Here is a 22,164-nt window from a genome sequence, read left to right as displayed (position 1 = left end):
TGGGAAAGTTTAAAACAAAACTGAAAGTATATATAAAAGTTATAAAAGTACGTGAGCAATTGATTATCTAATAGATCTCAATATTCTGTGCGAACATATTTGACACTTGTAATAACATATTTAAATACCATATCTAATATTTGTAATAACACATTTAAATACCATATTTGACATTTGTAATAACATATTGAAATACCATATTTAATAATCGCAATAATTATCTTGTAATTTCTATATATGTTCTCATATCGGTCTCAAATTTTACCAACATAATCGTGACAATCGTATTTCATTACGGTAATTAATAAAATTTGAAGATGTTTTATATATAACACATACACGATATGGAAACAAGTTTTCTACAGCAAGTTGTTTTCGAGTATTATACTTTCGTGAGCCAGCGAATATCACGCAAATCGGAAAGAAATTTTCGCTTCAAGAGCAAAGTATAATACGACTTTTGTTTTCAAGTTATACTTTGCTGAATCACGAGACAACTTAAACTAACAACGAGCCATTAAAACAACGGTTGATAAGAATTTCGACAAGCGTCTACGACAAAAAGCATACTATTAGATTAAAGATCTTAAAATATTCAAGCGTAATAAAGACGTGTGTGATGCCTCATGACAAGTGATAAAGGGTGTTCTTTATCATTGTTAGACGTGTCCGGGATTTGGAGTCGCTGTCAGTTTATGACTCGGACAACACATCTCCTCTTTTTGAGAAAATCCGAATTGCCTACCTTCCCAAGCTGTAAACTTTACGATGCGGACCTCATTAACACGTTGACTGCCACGACACCCGTATTCGGGTGTCAGCGAAGTTTCTGATCGGACCGCGAAACCCATATTCGGGTGCCGCTTATTTGACTACTTGCGAAGGATCGTCGTAGGTATTTGAAAAGATATTCCATAATAATAAAACTGTTGAATTGTTATAAAAGTAATACGAAAATGGTTTATTAGACAAATTATTTATAATGTAAAACTAAGAAATAAGTTTCCAATTTTTCTTTTCGACATTGTAACGAATTAGGGCAGAGATCTTAAGTTATAACGTTCGTTGCTCGGCCAAGATTCAAACTGATTTTGTAGAAAATGGAGAAATGAGAAACAAATGCGAAGGAATGGAACAAAAGAAACGAGAGGTAAGACCACCAGTTGAGCGACTCGCATTATGAAAATATCGATGGGAGCACCGAGCACAGAATGCTTGGTACTGCACCTGTGGCCTGACGGAGATTTTTTTGAAAACAGGCGTGGCAGTCAACGTGTTAAGCGGCTAAAAGACGAGAATACAATGAAACCATGGAAAACCCGGGGACGGAAAGTCAGGATATAAGGACGAGACGAAGCTTTCGGTGGGAGGAGCAACAACATCCTACGATAGTCTTCATCAGAGCGGCGTACTGTTCCTATATACTAAAAGTGCAAATAAATCACCAAACCATACTAATGCTCGATATATTTCATTTACCTCCACCTCGAGCGTTAATCTCGTTCAAGGTTTGCGATATCAATCGATCGGTTGAACCTGACCGATCGCTATTTAGTTGAGAATTCGCAACAAAGTGAATGTGGCGATCGAAGGGGCTCGTTTCTAACTATACATACAAAGATCACGCAAACAAGAAATAAGCAATTTTTTAATCTAAAAATCAATTCTATGTTCCCAAAACTGTCATCTCAATTGATTGTAGAATTTAATGTGTATTTTTACGTCCTAACAATATACGATACAGGAACATTTAAAAAATGATTTTTCACCCGATTGTTTATAAAATTTCATAGATTTATTAGTTATTTTCAGGAAACTTATATTTCTGAATTATAAAAAACATATATTGTTCGAAATTAAGAAATTAATGAAAATGTACTTGTAATGTTCCTTTCGTGTGCTGTTCATATAATACTAGATCTATCTAAATGTATTATATATACAAGAATATAAAAATAAATATGTGTACATAAACGTATTTCTGCCTAGATAAAATTCCACGTTTATTCTGTTAGGAAACCTCGAATGTTTTCAGCAATCACGAAAGATAAAAATCTGAAGCCAATCATATCGATGGACGCAAAGATCTGATTGATAATCTAATCCTGACAAATGTTAATCTGTTTATTAAAGTTTCTTACGGTAAGTACACAAAGATTTTTCTAAGCCGCCGTTTGTACCTTGAAAAGTGAAAATATGCTAGTTAGATATTTTAAGTAAAGATAATAAAAATATCGCGCCAATCGTACCGCGTTGAATCACATGATCGATTGGCATTAATCACGAGTCACTTGAACGAAATTTTAAAAGGATCCGAAGACGTACTATGTCTCACGACATGGCTGTGACAACAATAAATCTTCACAAATCACTCGATGTCCATGTACCACCTGTCACTTTCGCCATTGTTCAACAAATTTCCAAATTTTCACCCCTTTCGAACACGTAATTCGATTTCGTCGTATACTGTACTCAGTAGAAGGCATTTAGAGAAGAACGATCTATCGAGGAACGATCAGGCATCCGGAGCGCGCTCATTCGAATGTATCCGACTGTCGAACTAAAAATATCTCATTCCTCATAACGAGGAGAGATCCTGATGCCAATCACTCACCGATGGATCTCCTCTGTGCGATGAAAGTTGGCCGCTGGTTACACAACGATCACACGGCTGACTCGAGTACGACGTCGAGTGCACGACGGCGATGAAGTTGCGTTTCCGCTAACGAACCGATTTTGCCGAGCGACCGACGTCGACTGAACACGATCGTCGACCGAAAACCTCGAGCCGCCTCCGTTTGTCCCCCGATCCATCCACGAATTGCTCCTCCGGCTCGTGGATTTCAGAGCAAACCGGTTGAGACGGTGGTAAATTCTGTCGAGTACACGTGGTTCTTCCTCGACGCGCAGAAGATGGGAAGGCAGCTTTTGGAAAAATCTGTTTGACGTGCGGCGAACGGTGAACGATAAACGACGGACGTGCGTGAAATTTGAATTTTTCTTGTATCTTGGCAGTTTTTAATTTTTATCTGTAAATTGCGCGCGGTTGTCTTTCGGCGAGGAATTTTTAGAATCACGGAATTCAAATTTGATAGGGAGAAATTAATTTTCGATTGGATCAATCCTGACTCTTAAAAATGTGAAATTAGATAAGAGGATTATTATGGCCAAGAGAGTGGCGATTTAATTAGCTTGATCTTCTCGATTAACAGGCTAACTTTCCAATTCTCGTAGGCAGCTAGAAGTTAGAAGTTAGAGCAGTTAGAAGTTTAGAGGCTGAGAATAGTAGCGATGGAAGTTCGTCTATCGTAATTGTTATTCTACGAAGAGAATTCACAAATTGCCGATACATTATTCATCGATAGATATCATAAAGCTTTAACGTTTTGAAGTTACATATATTACATATGACATTATTTAATTTAAAAACGATCTGTTAAAATTTCTTTGCTAGAGCTGGAAAATATACAAATCATTAGCATAATAGTTTTCGTGCTGATTTTGTGAAAGTTTGAAAATTATGCAAACATATATGTCGGATTATCGTTAGGTTTAGGGGCGTGTAACGAATCTTCATTCGGACTAGCCATCGTTGTTGTACGATAGAGATTATAATTACTGGTATAAATATGATTTTTACAGAGTTTGACAAATAACCATGGTGATTAAACACTCGAGATGTTAATGACAATGTTCTTAGGTTCAATAACGAAACCACGGTCAACGGGGTAACTCTTCGTTAAACGTAGAATATATTTTTGAGTACAAAGTAACGTTTGCTGTGACGCTCGGTATAATACTACACGTAAAGACGATGTGAAAACTCTCCAAGGTGATCGCAAGAATAAAAGACTGATGAAAACTTTCCTCTCCTTACGATCGCGTTCGTTTTGTTGTATATTGGCCGGGGATACCAACAAAATTCCAGCCGCCGTTGCTAGACAGTTCCGCGTAGCGGTGACATTGTTTCTGCCCGGGGTTTGATTGTTAATACAACGTCTGTCCCATAATATTGGCACTTATCTGTTAGGTAAAAACGTCTATCCCGTGACCGTGGCTACGTTCAGCGACCAGTTGTGTCACCTCGAGCCCAAGTTCACTGTCACAAATCTCGGGCAAACATAATCGGATTGAATCATAACAACTATTTCTAAGTTTCATGATTTAAGTACAGCTATAATAAATAGTCTAGACTAAAGTATTGGGGATTTTCCCAAAAATTCTAAAAGAAAGGCCCCGATGTCCTTTCATCTCCGACATATATATACTATATAATTTCTTAATACCTTCCTTTCGAACGAACGATCGATTGTGTCAGTTTAGCGTTGTAGTTTTTGGCAAGCTGGTTGGTTGGTGCTTTTAAAGTTCAATGGCAGACTCGCAAACGAGTTTGTTTGATCGATTAGAGGTAGCTGAGATCGTCTTGATTTTATTCAGAGCTAAATATATACGTTCACATTTGACTTTACCCCGTGAACACGACGTGATCATAAACTATGCATAATGCATAACGTATAAATGCAATGGAAATATATATGGAATAAAAATAGAAGATGAAATAAATTGACCAGCGTTCGAGCGTATCTATTCTGTTGGCACATGGTCTTTATAAAAATTGCTCCGATTATTCTCAACTTAATTGTCGTATGCATACGATCTTATCCATGATAAAGCGTCACGTCGTTCGATACGATCGCGAAAATATTTCTGGTTGCAGAGTAAATCTGCGATAATATCACTAATTTGCATATTTTTATTTCGAGTATTAAAAATTTTCCATTCTATTAAAGATATATCTCTCCCATTGTTCGTGTTATCGTCTCTATAGATACAGAATAATATCTCTGTTCTATACTATTTCTTCATTGCTACAATTTTGAAAAGAATAATAGCTTCTGACACCATCTTCTTTCATCGTACGGCTTAAATGAGAAATAACGGCCGTTTTATCTCCCGATAGCTCGTTATCAGATCGTTTATCAAATTCAATAAATCTCGAGGCAACGAAAATCCAAATGATTTGTTAATAGATTTCACACAGAGTCGTCACGCTGTGGTTCATTTTCTGTCTTTCTTTCGTATTTCCTCGCATTTCTTACATTCTTGTCACTTCGACAACGTTAAACAGGAATTCGAACAACTTACATTCGTCTGTTTCGAAATTTTACCATTTTAATAGAAATTCGAAATTATATCGAAGAGTCAAGGAGAACTTCTCTGTGTTTACGTAATGCCACTTTGTGATCAAACAAGCGCATCAATAACACCTTATCGTGAATTACGGTACACGAGGATGACAATGCACTCATCTTCCGGTAGAAGATTCGCCTTGTGGATCGTTACTCGATCACAGTCGCGGCTTTATTAAGCGACATGGTCAGAACTCGAATATAGAACGATTTTGTCATCGCGCCAGGATGCGCGGCATCGACTAGCGACGTTTCTTTTCTTTGACTTCGTCTCTTCTCACTTTGCCTCTTAGAGGCAAACAGAGGATGGTTAAAGATCACGGCTGAAGATGCGACGAGTCGCAATTCTCGTCTTTTGCGAAGAGGCAATTAAAAGATTCGTAAGAATAAGTACATCTTTGCGCGTGCTGGTCTTCCCTCAAGAAAGCAATACTCTAGCATCTTTCACTTTTGTTCGATCCACTATAATTTTTCGAAACGAAATATTCATCGTACTAAATAATTTTTGTCAGTATCTTGTAGCTATATATGGCAGGAGAATTTTTTTCCATAAATATTCCGATCTTCGTAAATGTTCCCCGTGTATGTTTGCATAATCTTTGTTCAACGTATCCCAATTTCTTTAAACGAAATATTCATCGTATCGTATTGCATATAACGTTATGAAAGTTATTTAAAGATTATAAATTATAAATTTTATCATGGAAGGTAATACAAGAATAAATTGATTGCTCAATTTGGTACGTTTGAATCTGTCAGATTATTTTTCAATTGTATATCGTATTAAGATACTTTTTCTCGGTCGTCAAAATGGTTAACCACGTAACATAATCACATAAAACTGATAAACAAGTCACCAGATATGGAGGCATCATATATTTCCTGTATGATCTGCATTTGCTAACTTCCATTAGGGTATATGCATATATTTCATCAATGCGACTATCGCGAAAATGACAGTTGAGTACGATAGGAAAATCGATGAATTGAAAGTGTGACGTTCAAAGGAAATGACCTCGTCGATTGCTTCGGCGTAACGAAGAAATAATAGAAGAAATAACAAGTAAATATACAATAGCAACGATAACTTTGACGATTGTAAAGCCTGCTGATAGCGTTCTTATCGATAGTAAAGCGGGACTGTAAAAAGCTTTGCGTTCTCGTATTGATATACATTATACGTACATACATATTTGCATGAAGAATACGCGAAAACACGGATTTTACATTACTTTTAATCGAATTTCTGTTGACTGAATTTGCCAGTGTACATTATCGTCCATAGCGCTATGCGAATTTTACCTGAGGAATTAATGGTAAATTAATAATCGAACCAACGTTTATTACGTTTTTATGGAAATAGCAGAATATAAATTTGAATTGTTAACGTTTGATATTAAGCATACATTTATCATTAAAATATCGATGCGTGCATTAAGGTAGTTGTTAACACGAAAGAATTTTCTTGATCCGATTAAAAATTTATGAAATTACAAAATTTGAAATGATAGACGTAACAGTTACACAAGGTTTCACAATAATTACATCGGTTTCATTATTGTATATTGTTCTTCAAAATTCAACATAATTGTTATAATATTATGCTTTATGTAGCTAAGGCGATTACGAAGAATAAGATCATTGCAAATTGATTTATTTGTAACTGTATGATCAACACATTCATCGTTATTAAAATACCATCTGTATTTCTGTTTTATCGAAAATGCCTTCGTTCTAAATAACGATGTTTGCTCTGGAACAGCTTTTTGTTTTATGTATTTAGTCATCTTATCGGAATATCTGAAATGGCATTTGTATCAGCAGCATTACTTAAGTATGTTATTAAACGGACGTAATATACGCGTAGTAATGAATGTTAAACTAAGTACATTTTTTTGCAAAACAAGCAAATGTTGGAATACTTTTGAATTTGTAGATCTTTAATGGATCAAAGACTTTTTAAATAATTGAATTTCTTCTTCCTTAATATATTCTGTTTCAATATAATTTAATTTCTTTCTCAACATACTTATTAAAAATTGTTAGTTTGTTTAAATCAGTTGAGATATTACGTATACATATATTACTGAAGCAAGAAATCGATTTAAATCGCGATAAGAGAAAACGCAATAGCGAGCGATTTTGCAAGAGTTTTAGCGAAATGTTACAAAGTTCGTTAGTTTGGTTAATTGGGCCGAGTTTTGAAATATACTGTCTGATGTATCGGGAGATTTTCCATGGATATAATTTATCGAGGTTGTTTCGCCATCTATTTTATACACGGAGTTATCTTTTCTATCGAACTCGCAAAAAACATCGTACGAATAACTTAGCAATCAGTTCCTACACGAGTAAGGAAACACGCGATAAAGAGTACACTAGTAACCACGTAAAATCGCATTGACGTAATCAGGCTTATACTTCAAGAGCATCGTAATTAAAACACGTTTACGCGGTAATCGTTAATATAACGGCTAATTGACCGATCGAATAGTTTTTTATCCCTTACGAAGCGTATATTTTCAACAAATATCTTGTCGATTAAACCTTATCAATTTCGATGATGATCACATTATATCATGTCGTAATCTCCTCTCTCAAATCTTTCATACGACACATATAACCCGTAGAAAATTCCTACAAGTGTCCGAATACTTTGGCGATAGGTGTAACTGCGAGAACGAGAAAGGTTGAAATTTCTCATTTTGATTTTTTCTAACGTTAATTAACTTCGTGTCGTTTAACGATTAAAAGAGGCATCATTTGCCTCCATTCGGCGAGATGATCGACGAAGAATCGGTTTGTTAGACACTTCGCTTTCTGCCACGAGTGATTTCAATTCTTGGGATGCTGCTCGTACGAAGAACAAGAGCAAACTGAGCCAGATAAAAAGGATTCCTAAGGTAAGAGAGCCCGACAATTGTTCGAGGACCTCTTAGTTCGAAATTCTTTTACCTGCCTTCTCCTTTTATCCGCATTTATCCATATAAGTCAGCCTCTTTTTGCCCTAAACTAGTTAATCTACCTTCGACGATGCCTTCGTGGAATCGTTGGTCAGACTTCAATCGAGGCAAGAATGTAATCGTGTAACCTTGATCTTCACGTGCAACAGCCGCTTCAAAATTTATATTCTTAATTCTTCTTTGATATACTTCGCTGTTAATTGTAGGATAAAGTTTCAGCATGTTTTGTATTTCTTAGTTTTAGGATAATGTTAATCTCGGAACGCTACTATAGTATCGTGAAAAAAAGGCCTAAGTAGAGATCGATCAAAACATAAAAACAGTGTCGTCTGCTCTTTAGTTGTTAGTTTACGTTGAAGAAAGCCTATGTGACTAAGGTCATCTAGTCCTTGCGGAGCATGGGCGTAGCGAGATCGGAAAAAAAGGAAACAAACGCTAGAGGAGAAGGACGATTTTGGGTTTAAGGAGAGTTGATCGAGAGGTCAGAGTTGGTCAGAGAGGTGCGAATCGAGAAGTGAGTGTGAATCGAGAGTCAGAGTTAGTTTAGAAGTCAAGGAGTAGAGTTGTTAGCGTTGTCGAGTTGCGAGATTTGTTAGCGTTGTTGAGAGATAGAGTTGCTAGCGTTGTCGAGTTGCGAGAGTTGTTAGCGTTGTTGAGTTGCGAGAGTTGCTTGAGACAGAGTGTGAATTTTGTATTTAGTTCCAGTTAAACAACTGTCTGTATAGTCAACTTATTATAAATAAATTGTAAATAGTCGGGAAAAAATTTATATCTAAATTTACCCGATACTACGCTACAGTAGGTACACTGTATCTCTTACTGGCTTTTGTTTTACCCATTTTCTAGAGAAGCTCTTTGTTGCTTATACTTCCTGCATCCTTTTTGCAAGTATACGATATTATTACAAGTTGTTTTACAGGTTAAAAATTATCAGTGTTAATATACCATTTTGCAATAATATTCTATCATCAGTTGATGCGCGATGCGAGATGTTTATGGGATACGTTTTATTACACATATTTCATTCATCTTATTACACAATTTGTTATTAGTCGGCTGTAAGTCAATCATCTTACCATGAACTCTTGTGAAATGTATTAATGATATCAGAGATTAATTTGTAACGTATAAAATGGTAAAAATTGTTTATACAATAGGATTCTACAAGCTATAACTTGTAACTTGTAAATTTACCAATGTTATTAAGTAATAGCTTACCATGCAAGAGAATTCTGAGAAAGTAGAGTGTATTTCAAGATTAATACACAGTGGATATAAAAAGAATCTGCCTATCGCTGTACATATTACGGAATTTACATAATTAATACCAAGTATAATCAAATTTTGTGTCAACTAGTAGTACTTTCATGTATATTATAAAAACTTGATACTACGAAAATGAAACGTAGAACTTGTTAAAGGAATCTTTCACTGAACCATTATCGAATAGTACGTGCAAATCCTTTTTATAGCCATTAATTAAAAAATATTATTCGACTCTTACTTATATATCAAACACACGTATTTTCGGCGTTCCGATGATATTTAATCGACAGAGACGTTAACAATCGTCACTAAACAATATCATTAAGCGTATTTATCTCGACGAAACGATACGACAATATGCTAAGCATCTACGAATAAGACTGTCATCCAGGATCCCGAGACAAATAATGTGTGTCTCAAAGCATTCCACGTGACTTGTTAAACAAGAAAATCCAATTGCAATTTAATTAACCTACCTCCTACTGATTCTATTGATTGATAAGGAAAAAGAACCTTGAAATAAAGAGACACATCAGTCTATATATACGTTGGCGTATCACGCAAAGACCTCAACTTCAGAGTTTTAATCGTCAAGAACAATATTAGCGATCTTAAGTAAAAGTTTCCGAAAAATTTCCGTGTTTACGCCGGTACGAACGTTCCGAGCAACAAAAGAGACAATCTGCCTTCTCCCGACGGAATTTTTTATCGTGTTTGTTGTATAACCAGCATTGTATTATTCTGATAGTGAATTTGTCTGGTCGTGGAAGGAATGCAAACGTGGTTCCTTCCGTTAGCTAGACAGTTGAGGACGAGCGTTCACGACCGACAGGTGTGTTGCGTGATTGTTAAATTTTCGATTAATTGCGACGCGTTTTGCGGCTAATTATGGCCGCGTTTCGCCAAATCGACCGATTACGCGGCAAATTGCGACATTTCCGCCGAGAAATTAGATTCTCCGCGACGTGGATCGTGTCAATTATTTCGCGCTCCCTTCCGTAACTCTGTTCCCACTGTTTTGTCATCTAGAATTTTTCTTCTATCGTTGACCGCTGGTTCAGCCACAAATTACAACATTCGCGTACGATGAAACTCATACTCGTGCTTAATATTGGGTTGTCGCATACAGTCCGCCCGTCGTTTCGTTTATATACAGAGTGTGTCCTGGGTGGTTTTCGCAAAACGAAGCTGTATAGCGTGTTCTACGAGTAAGACTAGGAAACGGATGTCGTATAAACACAAGTTCATGAGTACTTTATTAAAGATCAGAGAAAAAGTACGAAACGAGTCTCTCGGAAGGCAAACTGATCAACTCCGTTTCTCGTAAGTTTCTCGATTTCATTACATGTTTGGACACGTGATTGATATTAGACTTGGCGAGGAAACGAGCTGTTTGCTTCCACGAGCTTATTTATCGCAAGAAAATATACATAAATTAGCGTGAACCGTCGGTATTAAAAAATTGTAACTTTAAAAACAATTTCCTTCGCTTCGTAATTTATGGAGTTAATCAGTACGGCTTCTGAGTGGCTGAAATAACAATGAACCGATGCTTTATTCGATCGATGATATTTATGTTAATTTCGCTTCAAAGTAATTGAATAACAAGTTCAATTTGGGATACCTAGCATGAGCAAGTTATCAGTATTAAATATGGAATTGTTATCTAATTCTCTAGAGCTTCTGACAGAAGATAACAGTGAAATATCTTACACTGAAGATGTTTATGCATTTATGGAAAATTTTCAAACATAAAAAAACGCGGAATGCAGATAAGAAATTTCTATTTAGGTGTTGTTTGTTTGTTTGGTTACTTTAGTTTTACTCTTGTTTAGTCTAGTTCTACATTTGTTTAGATCCACGGTTTATCGATCAGATATTCAAAACGCTGAATTTTATAATCATAGATCTGGTAACCGACTTTAAGCTTTTCTTAAGCATTGCAAAACGGTATGAAGTGGAGAAGATTAAGTAGCTTTGAAGCTGCAAAAAATATAATGTACATCCTTTTTTTTAATAACGGACCCGGAAACTCTTGTAAAATGATGAATGTAAATTGAATTTGTAAAATATACTTGTGTAACAACCTAATATTTAGTACCTTGTACAGATAGCGTAACGATCTTTATAAGCTATCGTTACATCTCATAGATAAGTCATCAAGTCACGTTGCTGTTCAGTAATTTGAACGTTTCATGGCCGAGCAGTTTCAAGGTAGAAATTAACTGTTGAAATTCGTGGAATGTAGAAAAAAAAGAAGAATAATACGCTGCCTACAAATATGTAGGGTGTCACACACAATTGGGCCAAGCCACGGCGTTCAAACGATAAAAGATAGAAAAAGATATTAGGAAAAGTTAAATGGTTCGAGTGAATGGCGCAATTGTTTCGTCCGAAAGTGGAGACGTTTTAAAAATTTCAAAGCCACCTCTACTTTTTTATATGGAACTGCACATTTTTTTTATACGCTATTCTACGCATTTTTTAATTCTCCACAGAAAAGCATCGAGGTACGTTCGAGTCGGAAAATTAGTTTAAAGGATATCTTAATCTTAACTTGTTGTAAAACTTATCGTATAAAAGACAAGGAGAACCGATGCAATGCTTTTACGTTGATGTTTCCCTTGTCTTGCATACGCTCAATTTGATGAAATCAACATCGAAATATTTTTTAGACTATCATTTTAAATATAAATATCTTTTGAAATGATTTTTTGTGGGTAAAAAAATGTATGCGTAGTTCCATTTAAAAAAAAAACGCGAGTGACCTTAAAATCTTCGACAGATCTTCACTTTTGAAGAAGTTAACCGCGTCACGTGATGTACCGCTCGAAGTTATTTAATTTTTCCTAATCAGGTTCTATTTTCTGTCGTTTTAACGCTACGGCTTGGCTCAGTTTTCTGAGACACTTTACATACAATGTCACGATGAATTAGACCATTAATCATTCCGTCAATCGTCTCTCCCAGCGAATTAATTAATGCCAAATTAGTTCTGTCAGCGGCGAATGATAAATTCGTTGTACTGTTACGAAACAACGCGATAATGATATCACGATTGCTTTAACCTAATTGCACATGAAAGGCGGTTGTTGTTTCCGAGGATCTGAAGGGATTGAAAGAATAGGCTGCTTGTCCACTTTATCGACGTTTAATCTTTTCAGAAGCCAAATTGATCGCCACCGCTTTTTCTACGTCCTTCGATTTCATGAAACAGGTATCATTTTCAATTATTTTAACGGTTACTTTTGAAGAGTTATTAACGACACACAACGATCTAATCGCTCGAGGTTTACACTGAGGCTAATATCGTTGTTTCTCTTATCATTATTTTTCAATTTGTCATCCAATTTAGCTTCCGAACGACACGTGTGACCAATAATCAAGCTTGTAGCTTTTATTTATGTGTTTCAAGAAACATTTGTTTTGACATTATATGCATCTACAAACCACTTAGTAGACCGATAATCTCATTTAGTGTTCCTCCTTGCTAGTTTACTTAGGCTATCTACTTAGGCTATCTACACCAACGATACGAATTCATTCTCCTATTAGCTTTGACAACGCAATACACGCCAAGAGGAACCTGCAAGGAACTTAACGCTTTGACAACCGTATGCTCTGACAAGCATATAACCTGAATTGCCGCGTATTTTTGCACAGTGATCGAAAAGATTCAAAAGATCGCTCGGAAAGTTCGTTGCGATTTACATTTCTATCCGATATATTTTTATCGAATTATATAGATGCTATTTCGTTCCACAAGCTTTCTCCATCTTTTACGCAACTTCAATATTCCATCTTTCCAGAAGGTCTCAGGTTTTTCGGCGAAAAACTTTCTAATATGATTTTTTATGTCGACCAAGGAGTTGAAAATCGAAACGAACTTTCCCAGCGACATTTAACACGTGTAATCTTATTAAAAATCAATTCTAGTAATGTTTTTCTGTGTGATATGCTCGAAAAGCTAAGCAAAATTTATTATTTTATTAAATTCCTTAAAAATCCGAACGAACTTTCCAAAGCAAACAATATTACATCTGATATATTGATAACGGTTTCGTATTATTCGAGCACGTAATGTAAAGAACACATGTATAACGCTTTGGTTATAGCATCCATTGCTTCTTTTTATTGTCTTATTTAACAGTAGTTAACATTTTTGTATGTAATACGTGAATTGGCATCTCCAGTCCGCGTAAAGGAACCTAAAGGCAAGCTTAAGACAAGATATATACAATTTCTATTGTAGTAAGTTTATCCAAACACTATGTAACAACAACAACTATTCATACCGTTTAGAAAGATTGAATATGTATTCTTTGATCTTCGTTCGTAAAAAGGTCGCATAGATCGACGGTTCAGACTAATCTTGTTTAACGTTACGTTCGAACGTATTCCTTTCAGATTCTCCTTTCTCTTAAAAGTCGTCGAATAAGACTCGACGAAGTTTCACGTTTCAACGTGCAAACTTGAAAGCTCGAGCAGTGATCGCGAGAGCCTTCGTCGTAGTGCCTAATATCGTCTAAACCGTGGTACGAACTAGTTTCCAACTATGAATGCAGGACACGTTATTTCGTTCTCGTAGAGAAACTCGAGGGAAGCGACTTGGATGCGGTGAAGAAGATTCCAGAGACGTAATTCCTGGAGGAGAGCCGCGACGTTCCTGATGCACGAATTCAATTCACGATGCTTCCGTTTTTGCTGTTACCGTTCCTACTTCAGATATGTTACGGATTCACCGGAAGGGGACTGTATTATCCGGGACGATCGGATTTATTCGAGTTGTCGGTGATACACATAAATGATTTCCACGCGAGGTAAGCCACGTGCTTGTCTTTGATAACACGCGTTTTAATTGTAAAACGAATTAAACTTAGGTGATTTCATTTTCTGACTATTTTATAAAATTCTTTCAATCGCGAGAGATTGAACACTGTAGGAGAGCTTGAAGGAACTTGGGTAAAAAGATAAAGAAACGTTTTTTGTCAAGCTATCTCTAGGATATCTGCCGAAAAGCCATCGAAAGAAATTAAATATGGTTAATAAGATGGCAAACTGTTTTTAAATTTGTTTGTTAAAATCGTCATATTTAAACAGCAAGTTTATACAATAGAATATGCAGTAAACGGTAAGATGCGTTATTCCTATGTCTTTTAAAAAGTAATTTCGATTTAATAATCTGATGATTCCGTAAAAAGGTAGTGCGCGTTTCTTCTAAGTACTGATTCAACCTTGATTTCTAATTGTTTTATAAAATCCATATATATAGTTACTACAAAAAAACCGAACGGCAGAATGCATATTATATATTCAGTGAATGGTAATTCAATGAGAAGGCGAATGACGTTGCGAATCGAGAATCGAAAAAACTAGGTCAATGGAAAAGTTTCATGTTAATTAATGTTAATGTTGCTGTTGTATACATACTAAGTTTATTATTCGCGATAATTGTTTGTACTGTTAGGATGCAGAGGAAATAGCGTATTAAGTATCGACAGGGAAGCCGAATTCTTTTCAGATCTGCTAGGATTAAGTTATTAGTAACTAACTAATTAAACAATTTATAAGTTACAACTTATACTTAAAGATATGTAATATATTACTGATATATCATTTATATCTTAATGGTATTTGCAAAGTATACTATCGATATTAGTGATTAGCCCTGAAGAGAGAAATTAATATTATAACGAATATTATATTCCGTGTATTTCACGTTCTATTTTTCTACACTGTATGCATACTTTGCATTTTTACATCAAAACATAGACATCCATATCTACAAACACGACATGAAATTTTATTACACTTCCACAAACAATTCCAGATGATTCACGATCATTCGCATCGAGTGATGTTTCCAATACAAAATGATTTGTTGAGTTGATCATATTGATCGATCGTAAACACATCGATGGTTAATACACGATGCATAAATAACGACCATAACTGACGTAATTAACAATTTTATGATCGAATGACGATTCGCATTAAAAGAGAGACACTACGCAGAAAAGGAAATGAAAATTCGTTACATAATCGACTGGTCGTTCAACAATGGAAACGGAATTCTAAAAGCGTGAGCTGCTTGATTTTCGAGGTCTTAGCAAGTGAAATCTCAAGGTCAGGGACGCGATGATTCGGATTAATCATGACAACTCTTTTTTATCGCGCTCGTTTTTCTATCAACCAGCTTTGTCTTGCTCAATATCGACCCTCGACGCGAATTTAGAAACATTTACATTCTGTTCGAGTAACATTTGTACTCGATTTGTAAATTTGTACTGTATTCGTTTTTTCGGAATTCAATTGCAGTATCATGAAAGTATCGCGAAAGTATCTGAACACTCGCCATGGAGAACTTTTATCACCATATTGTATGTATTATTGTATGAAACGTTACGAAATTTCATTGCCATTATAACGAGACGATATTGTTTACGTTCATAAAATTTGCATCAGTTTGAAAACGTGTACAAAAATAACCAGATAGTCGTTGCAAACGTATATACGGTAAAAAATTAGTACACAGGCTGAATATTCATTTTAAGCGTATAATTAGTTTCAAGGATGGTCCTGAATATAGCGATTTACTAATACGATGAATAATTGTCTGTCAAAGATAATAAATAAATCATGACATTACATATTTTGTAACTTTTACGTACATACAAAAATTGCCATGATATTTTATCGATATAACGATGACAGTCGAGTCTTATTACAATGCTAATGAAATTTCAAAATGTTTTACGTAACGCAATATACGCGTCAAAGCTTTCTGTGGTAACTATTAGAATACTATTGAAGTAATTTTTATCTATCGACATCATCTTTTGCGAACCACTGTATTGCTCAAACTTATTCACGAAGGAAAATATTTTCTAGGTTCGAGCAAACAGGTCCTCGATCCGAAGCGTGTCACGAAGGCGAGGAGAAGGATTGCGTCGGTGGAATTTCAAGAGTCTCCACGGCAGTGAATCGTTTAATGAATGAAAGGCCGAATCCAATTTTCTTGAACGCTGGCGATCACTATCAAGGGACACTGTGGTACAACGTTCACCGTTGGAACGTGACTGCTACCTTCATGAACATGTTACCGCACGATGTTATGGTAAGACGGCCTCATGAAATAATCACGCGAAAACAAGTATGTTGAGGCTGAACTATCATCAATTATCAGCACGAGAGAAGAGATTTTAAATACGTGATAAGGAAAAAACATTTTGGTTTTTTCTATTGATTCGAAATTAAACTCGAAGCGCATCGTGATAACTAAAGACAGCTAAAGTAATAAAATGATAATCATCCCAGGAAATAAATGACAGAGATGGAGTTAGGGACGACGGAGATAGAGTCTTTCGAAGAGCGATGTAAAAGTGGAACGAAACTGGAGAGACGATAAGCTGGTAAAAAAGAATAGGAAAAAGGGTTTCTTCCCGCTGTTGATCGGTCGACTGGTTTAATTGGGTCAAAAAGTTAACAATCGATCATTCGAACGTGGCTCGTTCTCGTCGTTAAACGAAATTTAATGTTTGAAACCGATGGAGCTGAATTTATCGTGTCAAATTTGGTCGATGAAGCCACTGGAAAACATGGTTTCGCTCGTGATCGCGTAACAGTCTGTTAATTAAATTGATCCAGATATTGAGTACGAGAATCTACGCGACCGAGTCAGTAAATTCCTGACGATCATGGAAGATCATGATTTTGTTGTAAAAGAATGCCGATTGATTGTAATAATTGCGGAATTGGCAAATGGTAACTTATAGATAATGATAAAATACTAAAATAATAATAAAATAGTGATAATAACTACATAAATGTTGATAACTTATATCTCTTTATTTGATAATACAAAATCTGGTATGTAAGCGTGACATTCTAAATCGCACCGTAATCGATAATCAATGTTATCTCAGTTTATTTAGATTTCGTAGATAAAACCATTTAATAAAATAATAAAATAAATCGTAGATAGAATTGGTACTTACAATTATTAGAAGAAAAGATTATAAGACGATTAATTTTTCAGACAATAGGAAACCATGAATTTGACGATGATATCGAGGGTGTAGTTCCGTTTTTAAAAATGGTCAAGGCACCAGTAGTAGTCACCAATATTGATGCAAGTGAAGAGCCAACGATGGAGGTTAGTACATTATATTATAACTAAGGTATCCATTGACATTTCAAGCCTAAAGCATGAATATTGCTGAAATATTTTTAGGGACTCTATAAGAACAGCACGATCATCGAAAGGAATGGCACGAAGATCGGAGTCATCGGCGTTATTATATCGACTACGGACGTTTGTATCGAATTTTAATTTCACGTTTGATTAATCCTTCGTCGACGTAATCGAGCGAATCATGAGTTTTTTTAAAGGATAGGATGCACTTGCAACATTAAGGTCTCGTCATCTTCCAATATTGACTAATTAACCGAAGATATTTTGTTTAAGATCAATATAGAAAATAATAATTCCAAGTATTTTATTGTTTAACGATACTAAACTAATAACACTAAAATTTAATCGATGCATTTAATCGAAATTCAAACAGAGGATAACGCTATGTATTTTAGAAAGTTATTTAAAAAATTCAAGAATATCTTGAAGATTTCGTTTTTGAAAATGTTCCGGTAGGAGATTTAACAGAAACGAAAAAGAAAGATTGTTTTGTGTTAACTGGCAGGTCATTTCGATTTTTATTTTATGCTAAATAGGATAAACAAAAGTTTGATAATTAAATAACGAAGTAACTGCAAGAAAAATTGTTTGCTTATTTAAATAAACTAATACAAACGACATCTTCAAAACTACATCTGTTAAAATAATATATTGGTTAAATGATTATTTTCTAAATATTTTATTCGATTAGTCTAACATAATCGAATATGATGTATTGTATTTGAATAGTTGAATAATTGAATAGCTGAAACTTATTTCACATTCAACGAGACAAACCATTAGTTATATTCTCGATTTATCTTTCTTCTTTTATGGCATTATATATGAATGAGATAAAAATGGTCATAAAAGTCACTATTAAGCTATATTTTAATCATCAATACGTTTAAACGGATTCCAAGAAGCACGGAGATAATTACACGAGACAGAAAACGGGAGAAGATTACGTTGACGAAGGTTTAACCGGAAGAGTGATTCGACGTTACTCTGGTCCTTAATTGAAACTTACAAATTACCAGACAATTTCCATTACCGGGAAATTAAAGTTTCTGGATGAGGTGGAATCGGTGAATGACGAGGCACGGAGATTGAAGTCCCAAGGGATCGACATTATTATCGTTTTAAGCCATTGTGGATTGGATGTGGACAGAATAATGGCAGCCAAGTGTCCTCTGATCGACCTTATCGTTGGTGGACATTCTCATACGTTTCTTTATTCAGGTAATTACAACATTTGCAAGTATTCGAAAGTATCCTGTTTATCTCGATTAAGATAAATATACTTTTGCTTTTCGTTAAAACAAGTTGTCGATCGAAGTACTGTATTAATGGAACTGATACACTCTTGCCATTATTGTCTTAATTTTTATATAGTTTTTCTAGACCTGCCTCTTTTTTCTTCGTTTCTCTTCAATTTCCTTTTAAGACTCTTCTAAAAACAAAATCTAGATATTCTCGAACTTTTCAAGTATTTTTTAAAATACGTAATAGTGTTATCCCGTATTTGGAATATTAGTTAAACGTATTGATTAAAATGTCTATTATCCTGTAGTATTCATCGTCCCAAATGTTTAAATAGAACAGTACTGAAAGTTTATATATAGTTAGCAGTCATGCAACCTTCGACGATGGCCATGGCCAGCTCTGGCTCTAAAATAATCGAATATAAACTCGTAAAGAAAGATGACTCATTGTACTACCGCAAAGAGAATAAACCTTGCAACGGTATTTCAAACAGAAGATACGCGAAACAAAATATTATAAGTTGAATCATTTTGAATTTTATGCGAATCATATCGTAGGTAAATGATATACTTCTTCGTATCGATCGATCAGGAAGGAAAATATCAAACACTTAATCAGAGATTTCATATGTTACGATCATCTTCGTTCTACTCTAAAAAAGAAAATAAGAATATCAAACTGAAGCTTGGAGTTTTATTTTTTTGTTAGAGGGTTTATAAAATATTATTTTATTACTATTACTATCGTTATTTTACCATCGACTACTGCGATTATCCTGTGAAAAAAATTTTAAATAGTATATATAATTATAGTATATTATTATATTATTATAGTATATTATTATTATTATTAGCATATTACATGTATATTTTATCAGACCATAGCGATCATTTGGTGGGAAATCTTATTTCCATCAATTGTTAAGCGCTTGTGATGATAAAATACTTATCACTTAGGACCAGCCCCTTTCATCGACGAGCCAGAGGACGAATATCCTGTGGTGGTGGTTCAAGAGAAGACCAACAGAACGGTGTTGATCGTTCAGGCAGCTGCTTTCACAAAGTTGGTAATTTGTTCTCGATAAAAAAAGAAACTGCTTGTTGTTTCGTCTTCTTCTCTTCTAGAAAATGAGGAAGTGGTTTCCTGTTTGTGCCAGGTACCTGGGGAACTTGACGGTGTGGTTCGATGCGGATGGTGAGGTGGTTGATTGGGACGGAAATCCGATTCTCCTTGATTACTCTATCGAGGAAGGTAAGAATAAATCTCTGCTTTTATTATATGTACACATTATACCAAACATTTAGGGGATGGTTACTGTAAACGGCCTTTTTTGTATCAATCAAGCGAATGAAAATAAAGGAATCTTGTAACCTTGATGGATTCGCGTACTATTCATATAAATTATCTATACAAAATTCCAGTTTGAAATTTTAAACAATTACCTCTTAACTTGTATTTTATTTGAAAGTACTTGTACCGATTGAAAGAATCGATATTTCTTTAATTTGTTAGGTATTAATTAAAATTAATTTTTTATTAATTGAGAATATGTTCTTTTGTGAAACGTAATTGTGAAACGATCACTTATCAAAATTTTTCTCCAGATCCTGAGATGCTGAAGGCTTTGGCACCATGGAAAGCAAGGGTGGATGAGAAGGCAGGAACGAAGATTGCTCGAACGAGAGTTTTCCTCGACAATAAATGTCGCAGAAAGGAATGCAACCTTGGAAATTTGATCACAGACGCCATGGTCGATGCTGTATGTCACAAATATTTCGTCTGTCCCCTGGAATTAACGATTAAAGAATTATTTTGAGGCAAATTAAAGTGATGTCTATACACGGATTTCCTAATGAAATGTGTTTGCTAAATGATCGTAGTATGTGGAGAGAGCAGAGAATAAAACTGTGTGGACATACGCTGCAGTCGGTGTTTATAATCCTGGAGGAATACGTGCTCCTATAGACTCCGTAGGTCAAGATATCACTTTTGCCGATCTGATAATGGCTCAACCTTTCGAGAACACTTGGGACATCCTCGAATTAAAAGGCAGCTGCATTCTGCAGGTATAACATTTTATCTTAATTCGCATTAATTTAAAGAAACTTAATATCGGCCGGAGCATGTATCGTAACTGGAACTGCTTCAATTACACAGCAATTAATTCGGTGAAAAATATTTCGAATAAAAATCGAATGGTTTCGAGAAAGTATAATTTCACTTAATTAATTTGTTTTGCAAGTAGACACTTGAAGTGTCCATTTACGAGGCCGTAATCACAAATCGTTTCTGAAATTATAATACAATAAATTGTTAATACACGTACGTATGTAATCTTTCGCTAAATTTTCTAAATGGAATTCTATTGTAATTATATAAATATATAATTTCACCGAAAAGGTTCTTCCAATTACGTGCTCCACTCTGTGTGTGTTCAATATTAAAAAGCTGTGGCTTATTTTAGAGAAGATTGTACGAAACAAATGAATTTACTTTTTACAGAAAGCGTAATCAACTTTTACGTTTTTATGTTTACATACTCGTGCGTTCCAGCTCCTATCAACCAGCACCGTTTCTACCGACGTGTAACAAGTGCTGCCATGCGCTAGGCTCTCGTTCTCTTTTGCTTTCCTCTGTGCCCTCCTTAAAGCCACCTAACTTATATATAGATAACTGATAAGTATTTTATTAATATATACCGTGACGTTATATATTTAATTTCACCATTTCAGATCCTAGAAATGGAAGAAGATATTTTAATATGGTCAGGGCTAAAAGTGGTTTATAAAATAAAAGGAAATTCCAGGAAGGTGGAGGATGTCAAAATAAGGTGAGTACTTACATTTTCACCGATAACTTCGACAAATCTTCACAATTCGCGTATTCTTCTAGATGTAGAGCTTGCGAGGTACCAAGGTACGAAGACCTGGTGTTAGATCAGTGGTACAGAATTGTACTTCCAACCTTCTTAGTCCAAGGCGGGGATGGATTCGTCCCATTCGAAACCTGTGGTAGAAATCACGAAGTCGGTTACTTGGACTGGGTAGTATTGTCTAAATACATGAAGAAGATCAGCCCTATATTAACTGGACGAGACCGTCGAGTGATCTTTTTAGATGAAAATGGTTCTTAGTTAGCTCGGTCAATATCCATTTTGCTAGCAAAACAATAAGTAAGAAAGATTCAAAGACTTTCTAGAATCATATTTCGCAAACTGATGTTAATATCACAGTATTGTAAAGTGTATTTAATCTAAAATGAACTTGTGCAATATAAATGTAAATTTAATAAAAATGCTATTTCATAA

General features: G+C 35.1%; 2 protein-coding genes across 9 annotated transcripts in view; one reads left to right on the top strand and one right to left on the bottom strand.

Annotated features, from left to right (window-relative positions):
• LOC122574608 (protein 5NUC-like) overlaps window positions 1-9,798 on the bottom strand; it is an 18,445-nt gene extending 8,647 nt beyond the window's left edge. The window contains exon 1 of one of the 3 annotated variants that reach the window (XM_043742356.1): window positions 9,657-9,798. The gene's annotated coding sequence lies outside the window, so the exon portion shown is untranslated. Of the gene's footprint in view, window positions 1-2,614; window positions 2,858-5,145; window positions 5,359-9,656 lie in introns of those variants that run through there. The other 2 variants (XM_043742355.1, XM_043742354.1) reach the window with 2 other exon arrangements.
• LOC122574613 (apyrase-like) lies at window positions 7,943-22,164 on the top strand. 6 transcript variants are annotated; one of them, XM_043742368.1, is made up of 13 exons: window positions 9,994-10,250; window positions 12,583-12,635; window positions 14,007-14,238; window positions 16,310-16,535; window positions 17,457-17,573; window positions 17,652-17,732; window positions 18,632-18,833; window positions 19,814-19,919; window positions 20,014-20,108; window positions 20,462-20,616; window positions 20,738-20,923; window positions 21,590-21,687; window positions 21,750-22,164. In XM_043742368.1, the coding sequence occupies exons 3-13, from the start codon at window positions 14,108-14,110 to the stop codon at window positions 21,988-21,990; spliced, it is 1,638 nt and encodes a 545-aa protein (XP_043598303.1). In that variant the 5' UTR covers window positions 9,994-10,250; window positions 12,583-12,635; window positions 14,007-14,107; the 3' UTR covers window positions 21,991-22,164. The 6 variants fall into 6 exon arrangements, with proteins under 6 accessions (XP_043598307.1, XP_043598303.1, XP_043598305.1 ...); XM_043742369.1 differs by lacking the exon at window positions 9,994-10,250 and adding an exon at window positions 11,257-11,330; XM_043742372.1 differs by lacking the exons at window positions 9,994-10,250; window positions 12,583-12,635 and adding an exon at window positions 7,943-8,092.

The sequence above is a fragment of the Bombus pyrosoma genome, linkage group LG14 (assembly GCF_014825855.1).
Source record: "Bombus pyrosoma isolate SC7728 linkage group LG14, ASM1482585v1, whole genome shotgun sequence".
Lineage (NCBI taxonomy): Eukaryota > Metazoa > Arthropoda > Insecta > Hymenoptera > Apidae > Bombus > Bombus pyrosoma.
Note: the sequence above shows the minus strand (reverse complement) of the source record. Positions and strands in the feature narration are given on the sequence as shown.

What these genes read in the sequence shown, in the direction of transcription:
- LOC122574613 (XM_043742372.1), top strand. Translation starts at nt 14,108, where the DNA reads ATGCTTCCGTTTTTGCTGTTACCGTTCCTACTTCAGATATGTTACGGA. An exon ending in CAGGCAGCTGCTTTCACAAA is followed by an intron (nt 19,920 to 20,013) that starts GTTGGTAATTTG and finishes TGTTTGTGCCAG; the next exon opens with GTACCTGGGGAACTTGACGG. An exon ending in TGATTACTCTATCGAGGAAG is followed by an intron (nt 20,109 to 20,461) that starts GTAAGAATAAAT and finishes ATTTTTCTCCAG; the next exon opens with ATCCTGAGATGCTGAAGGCT.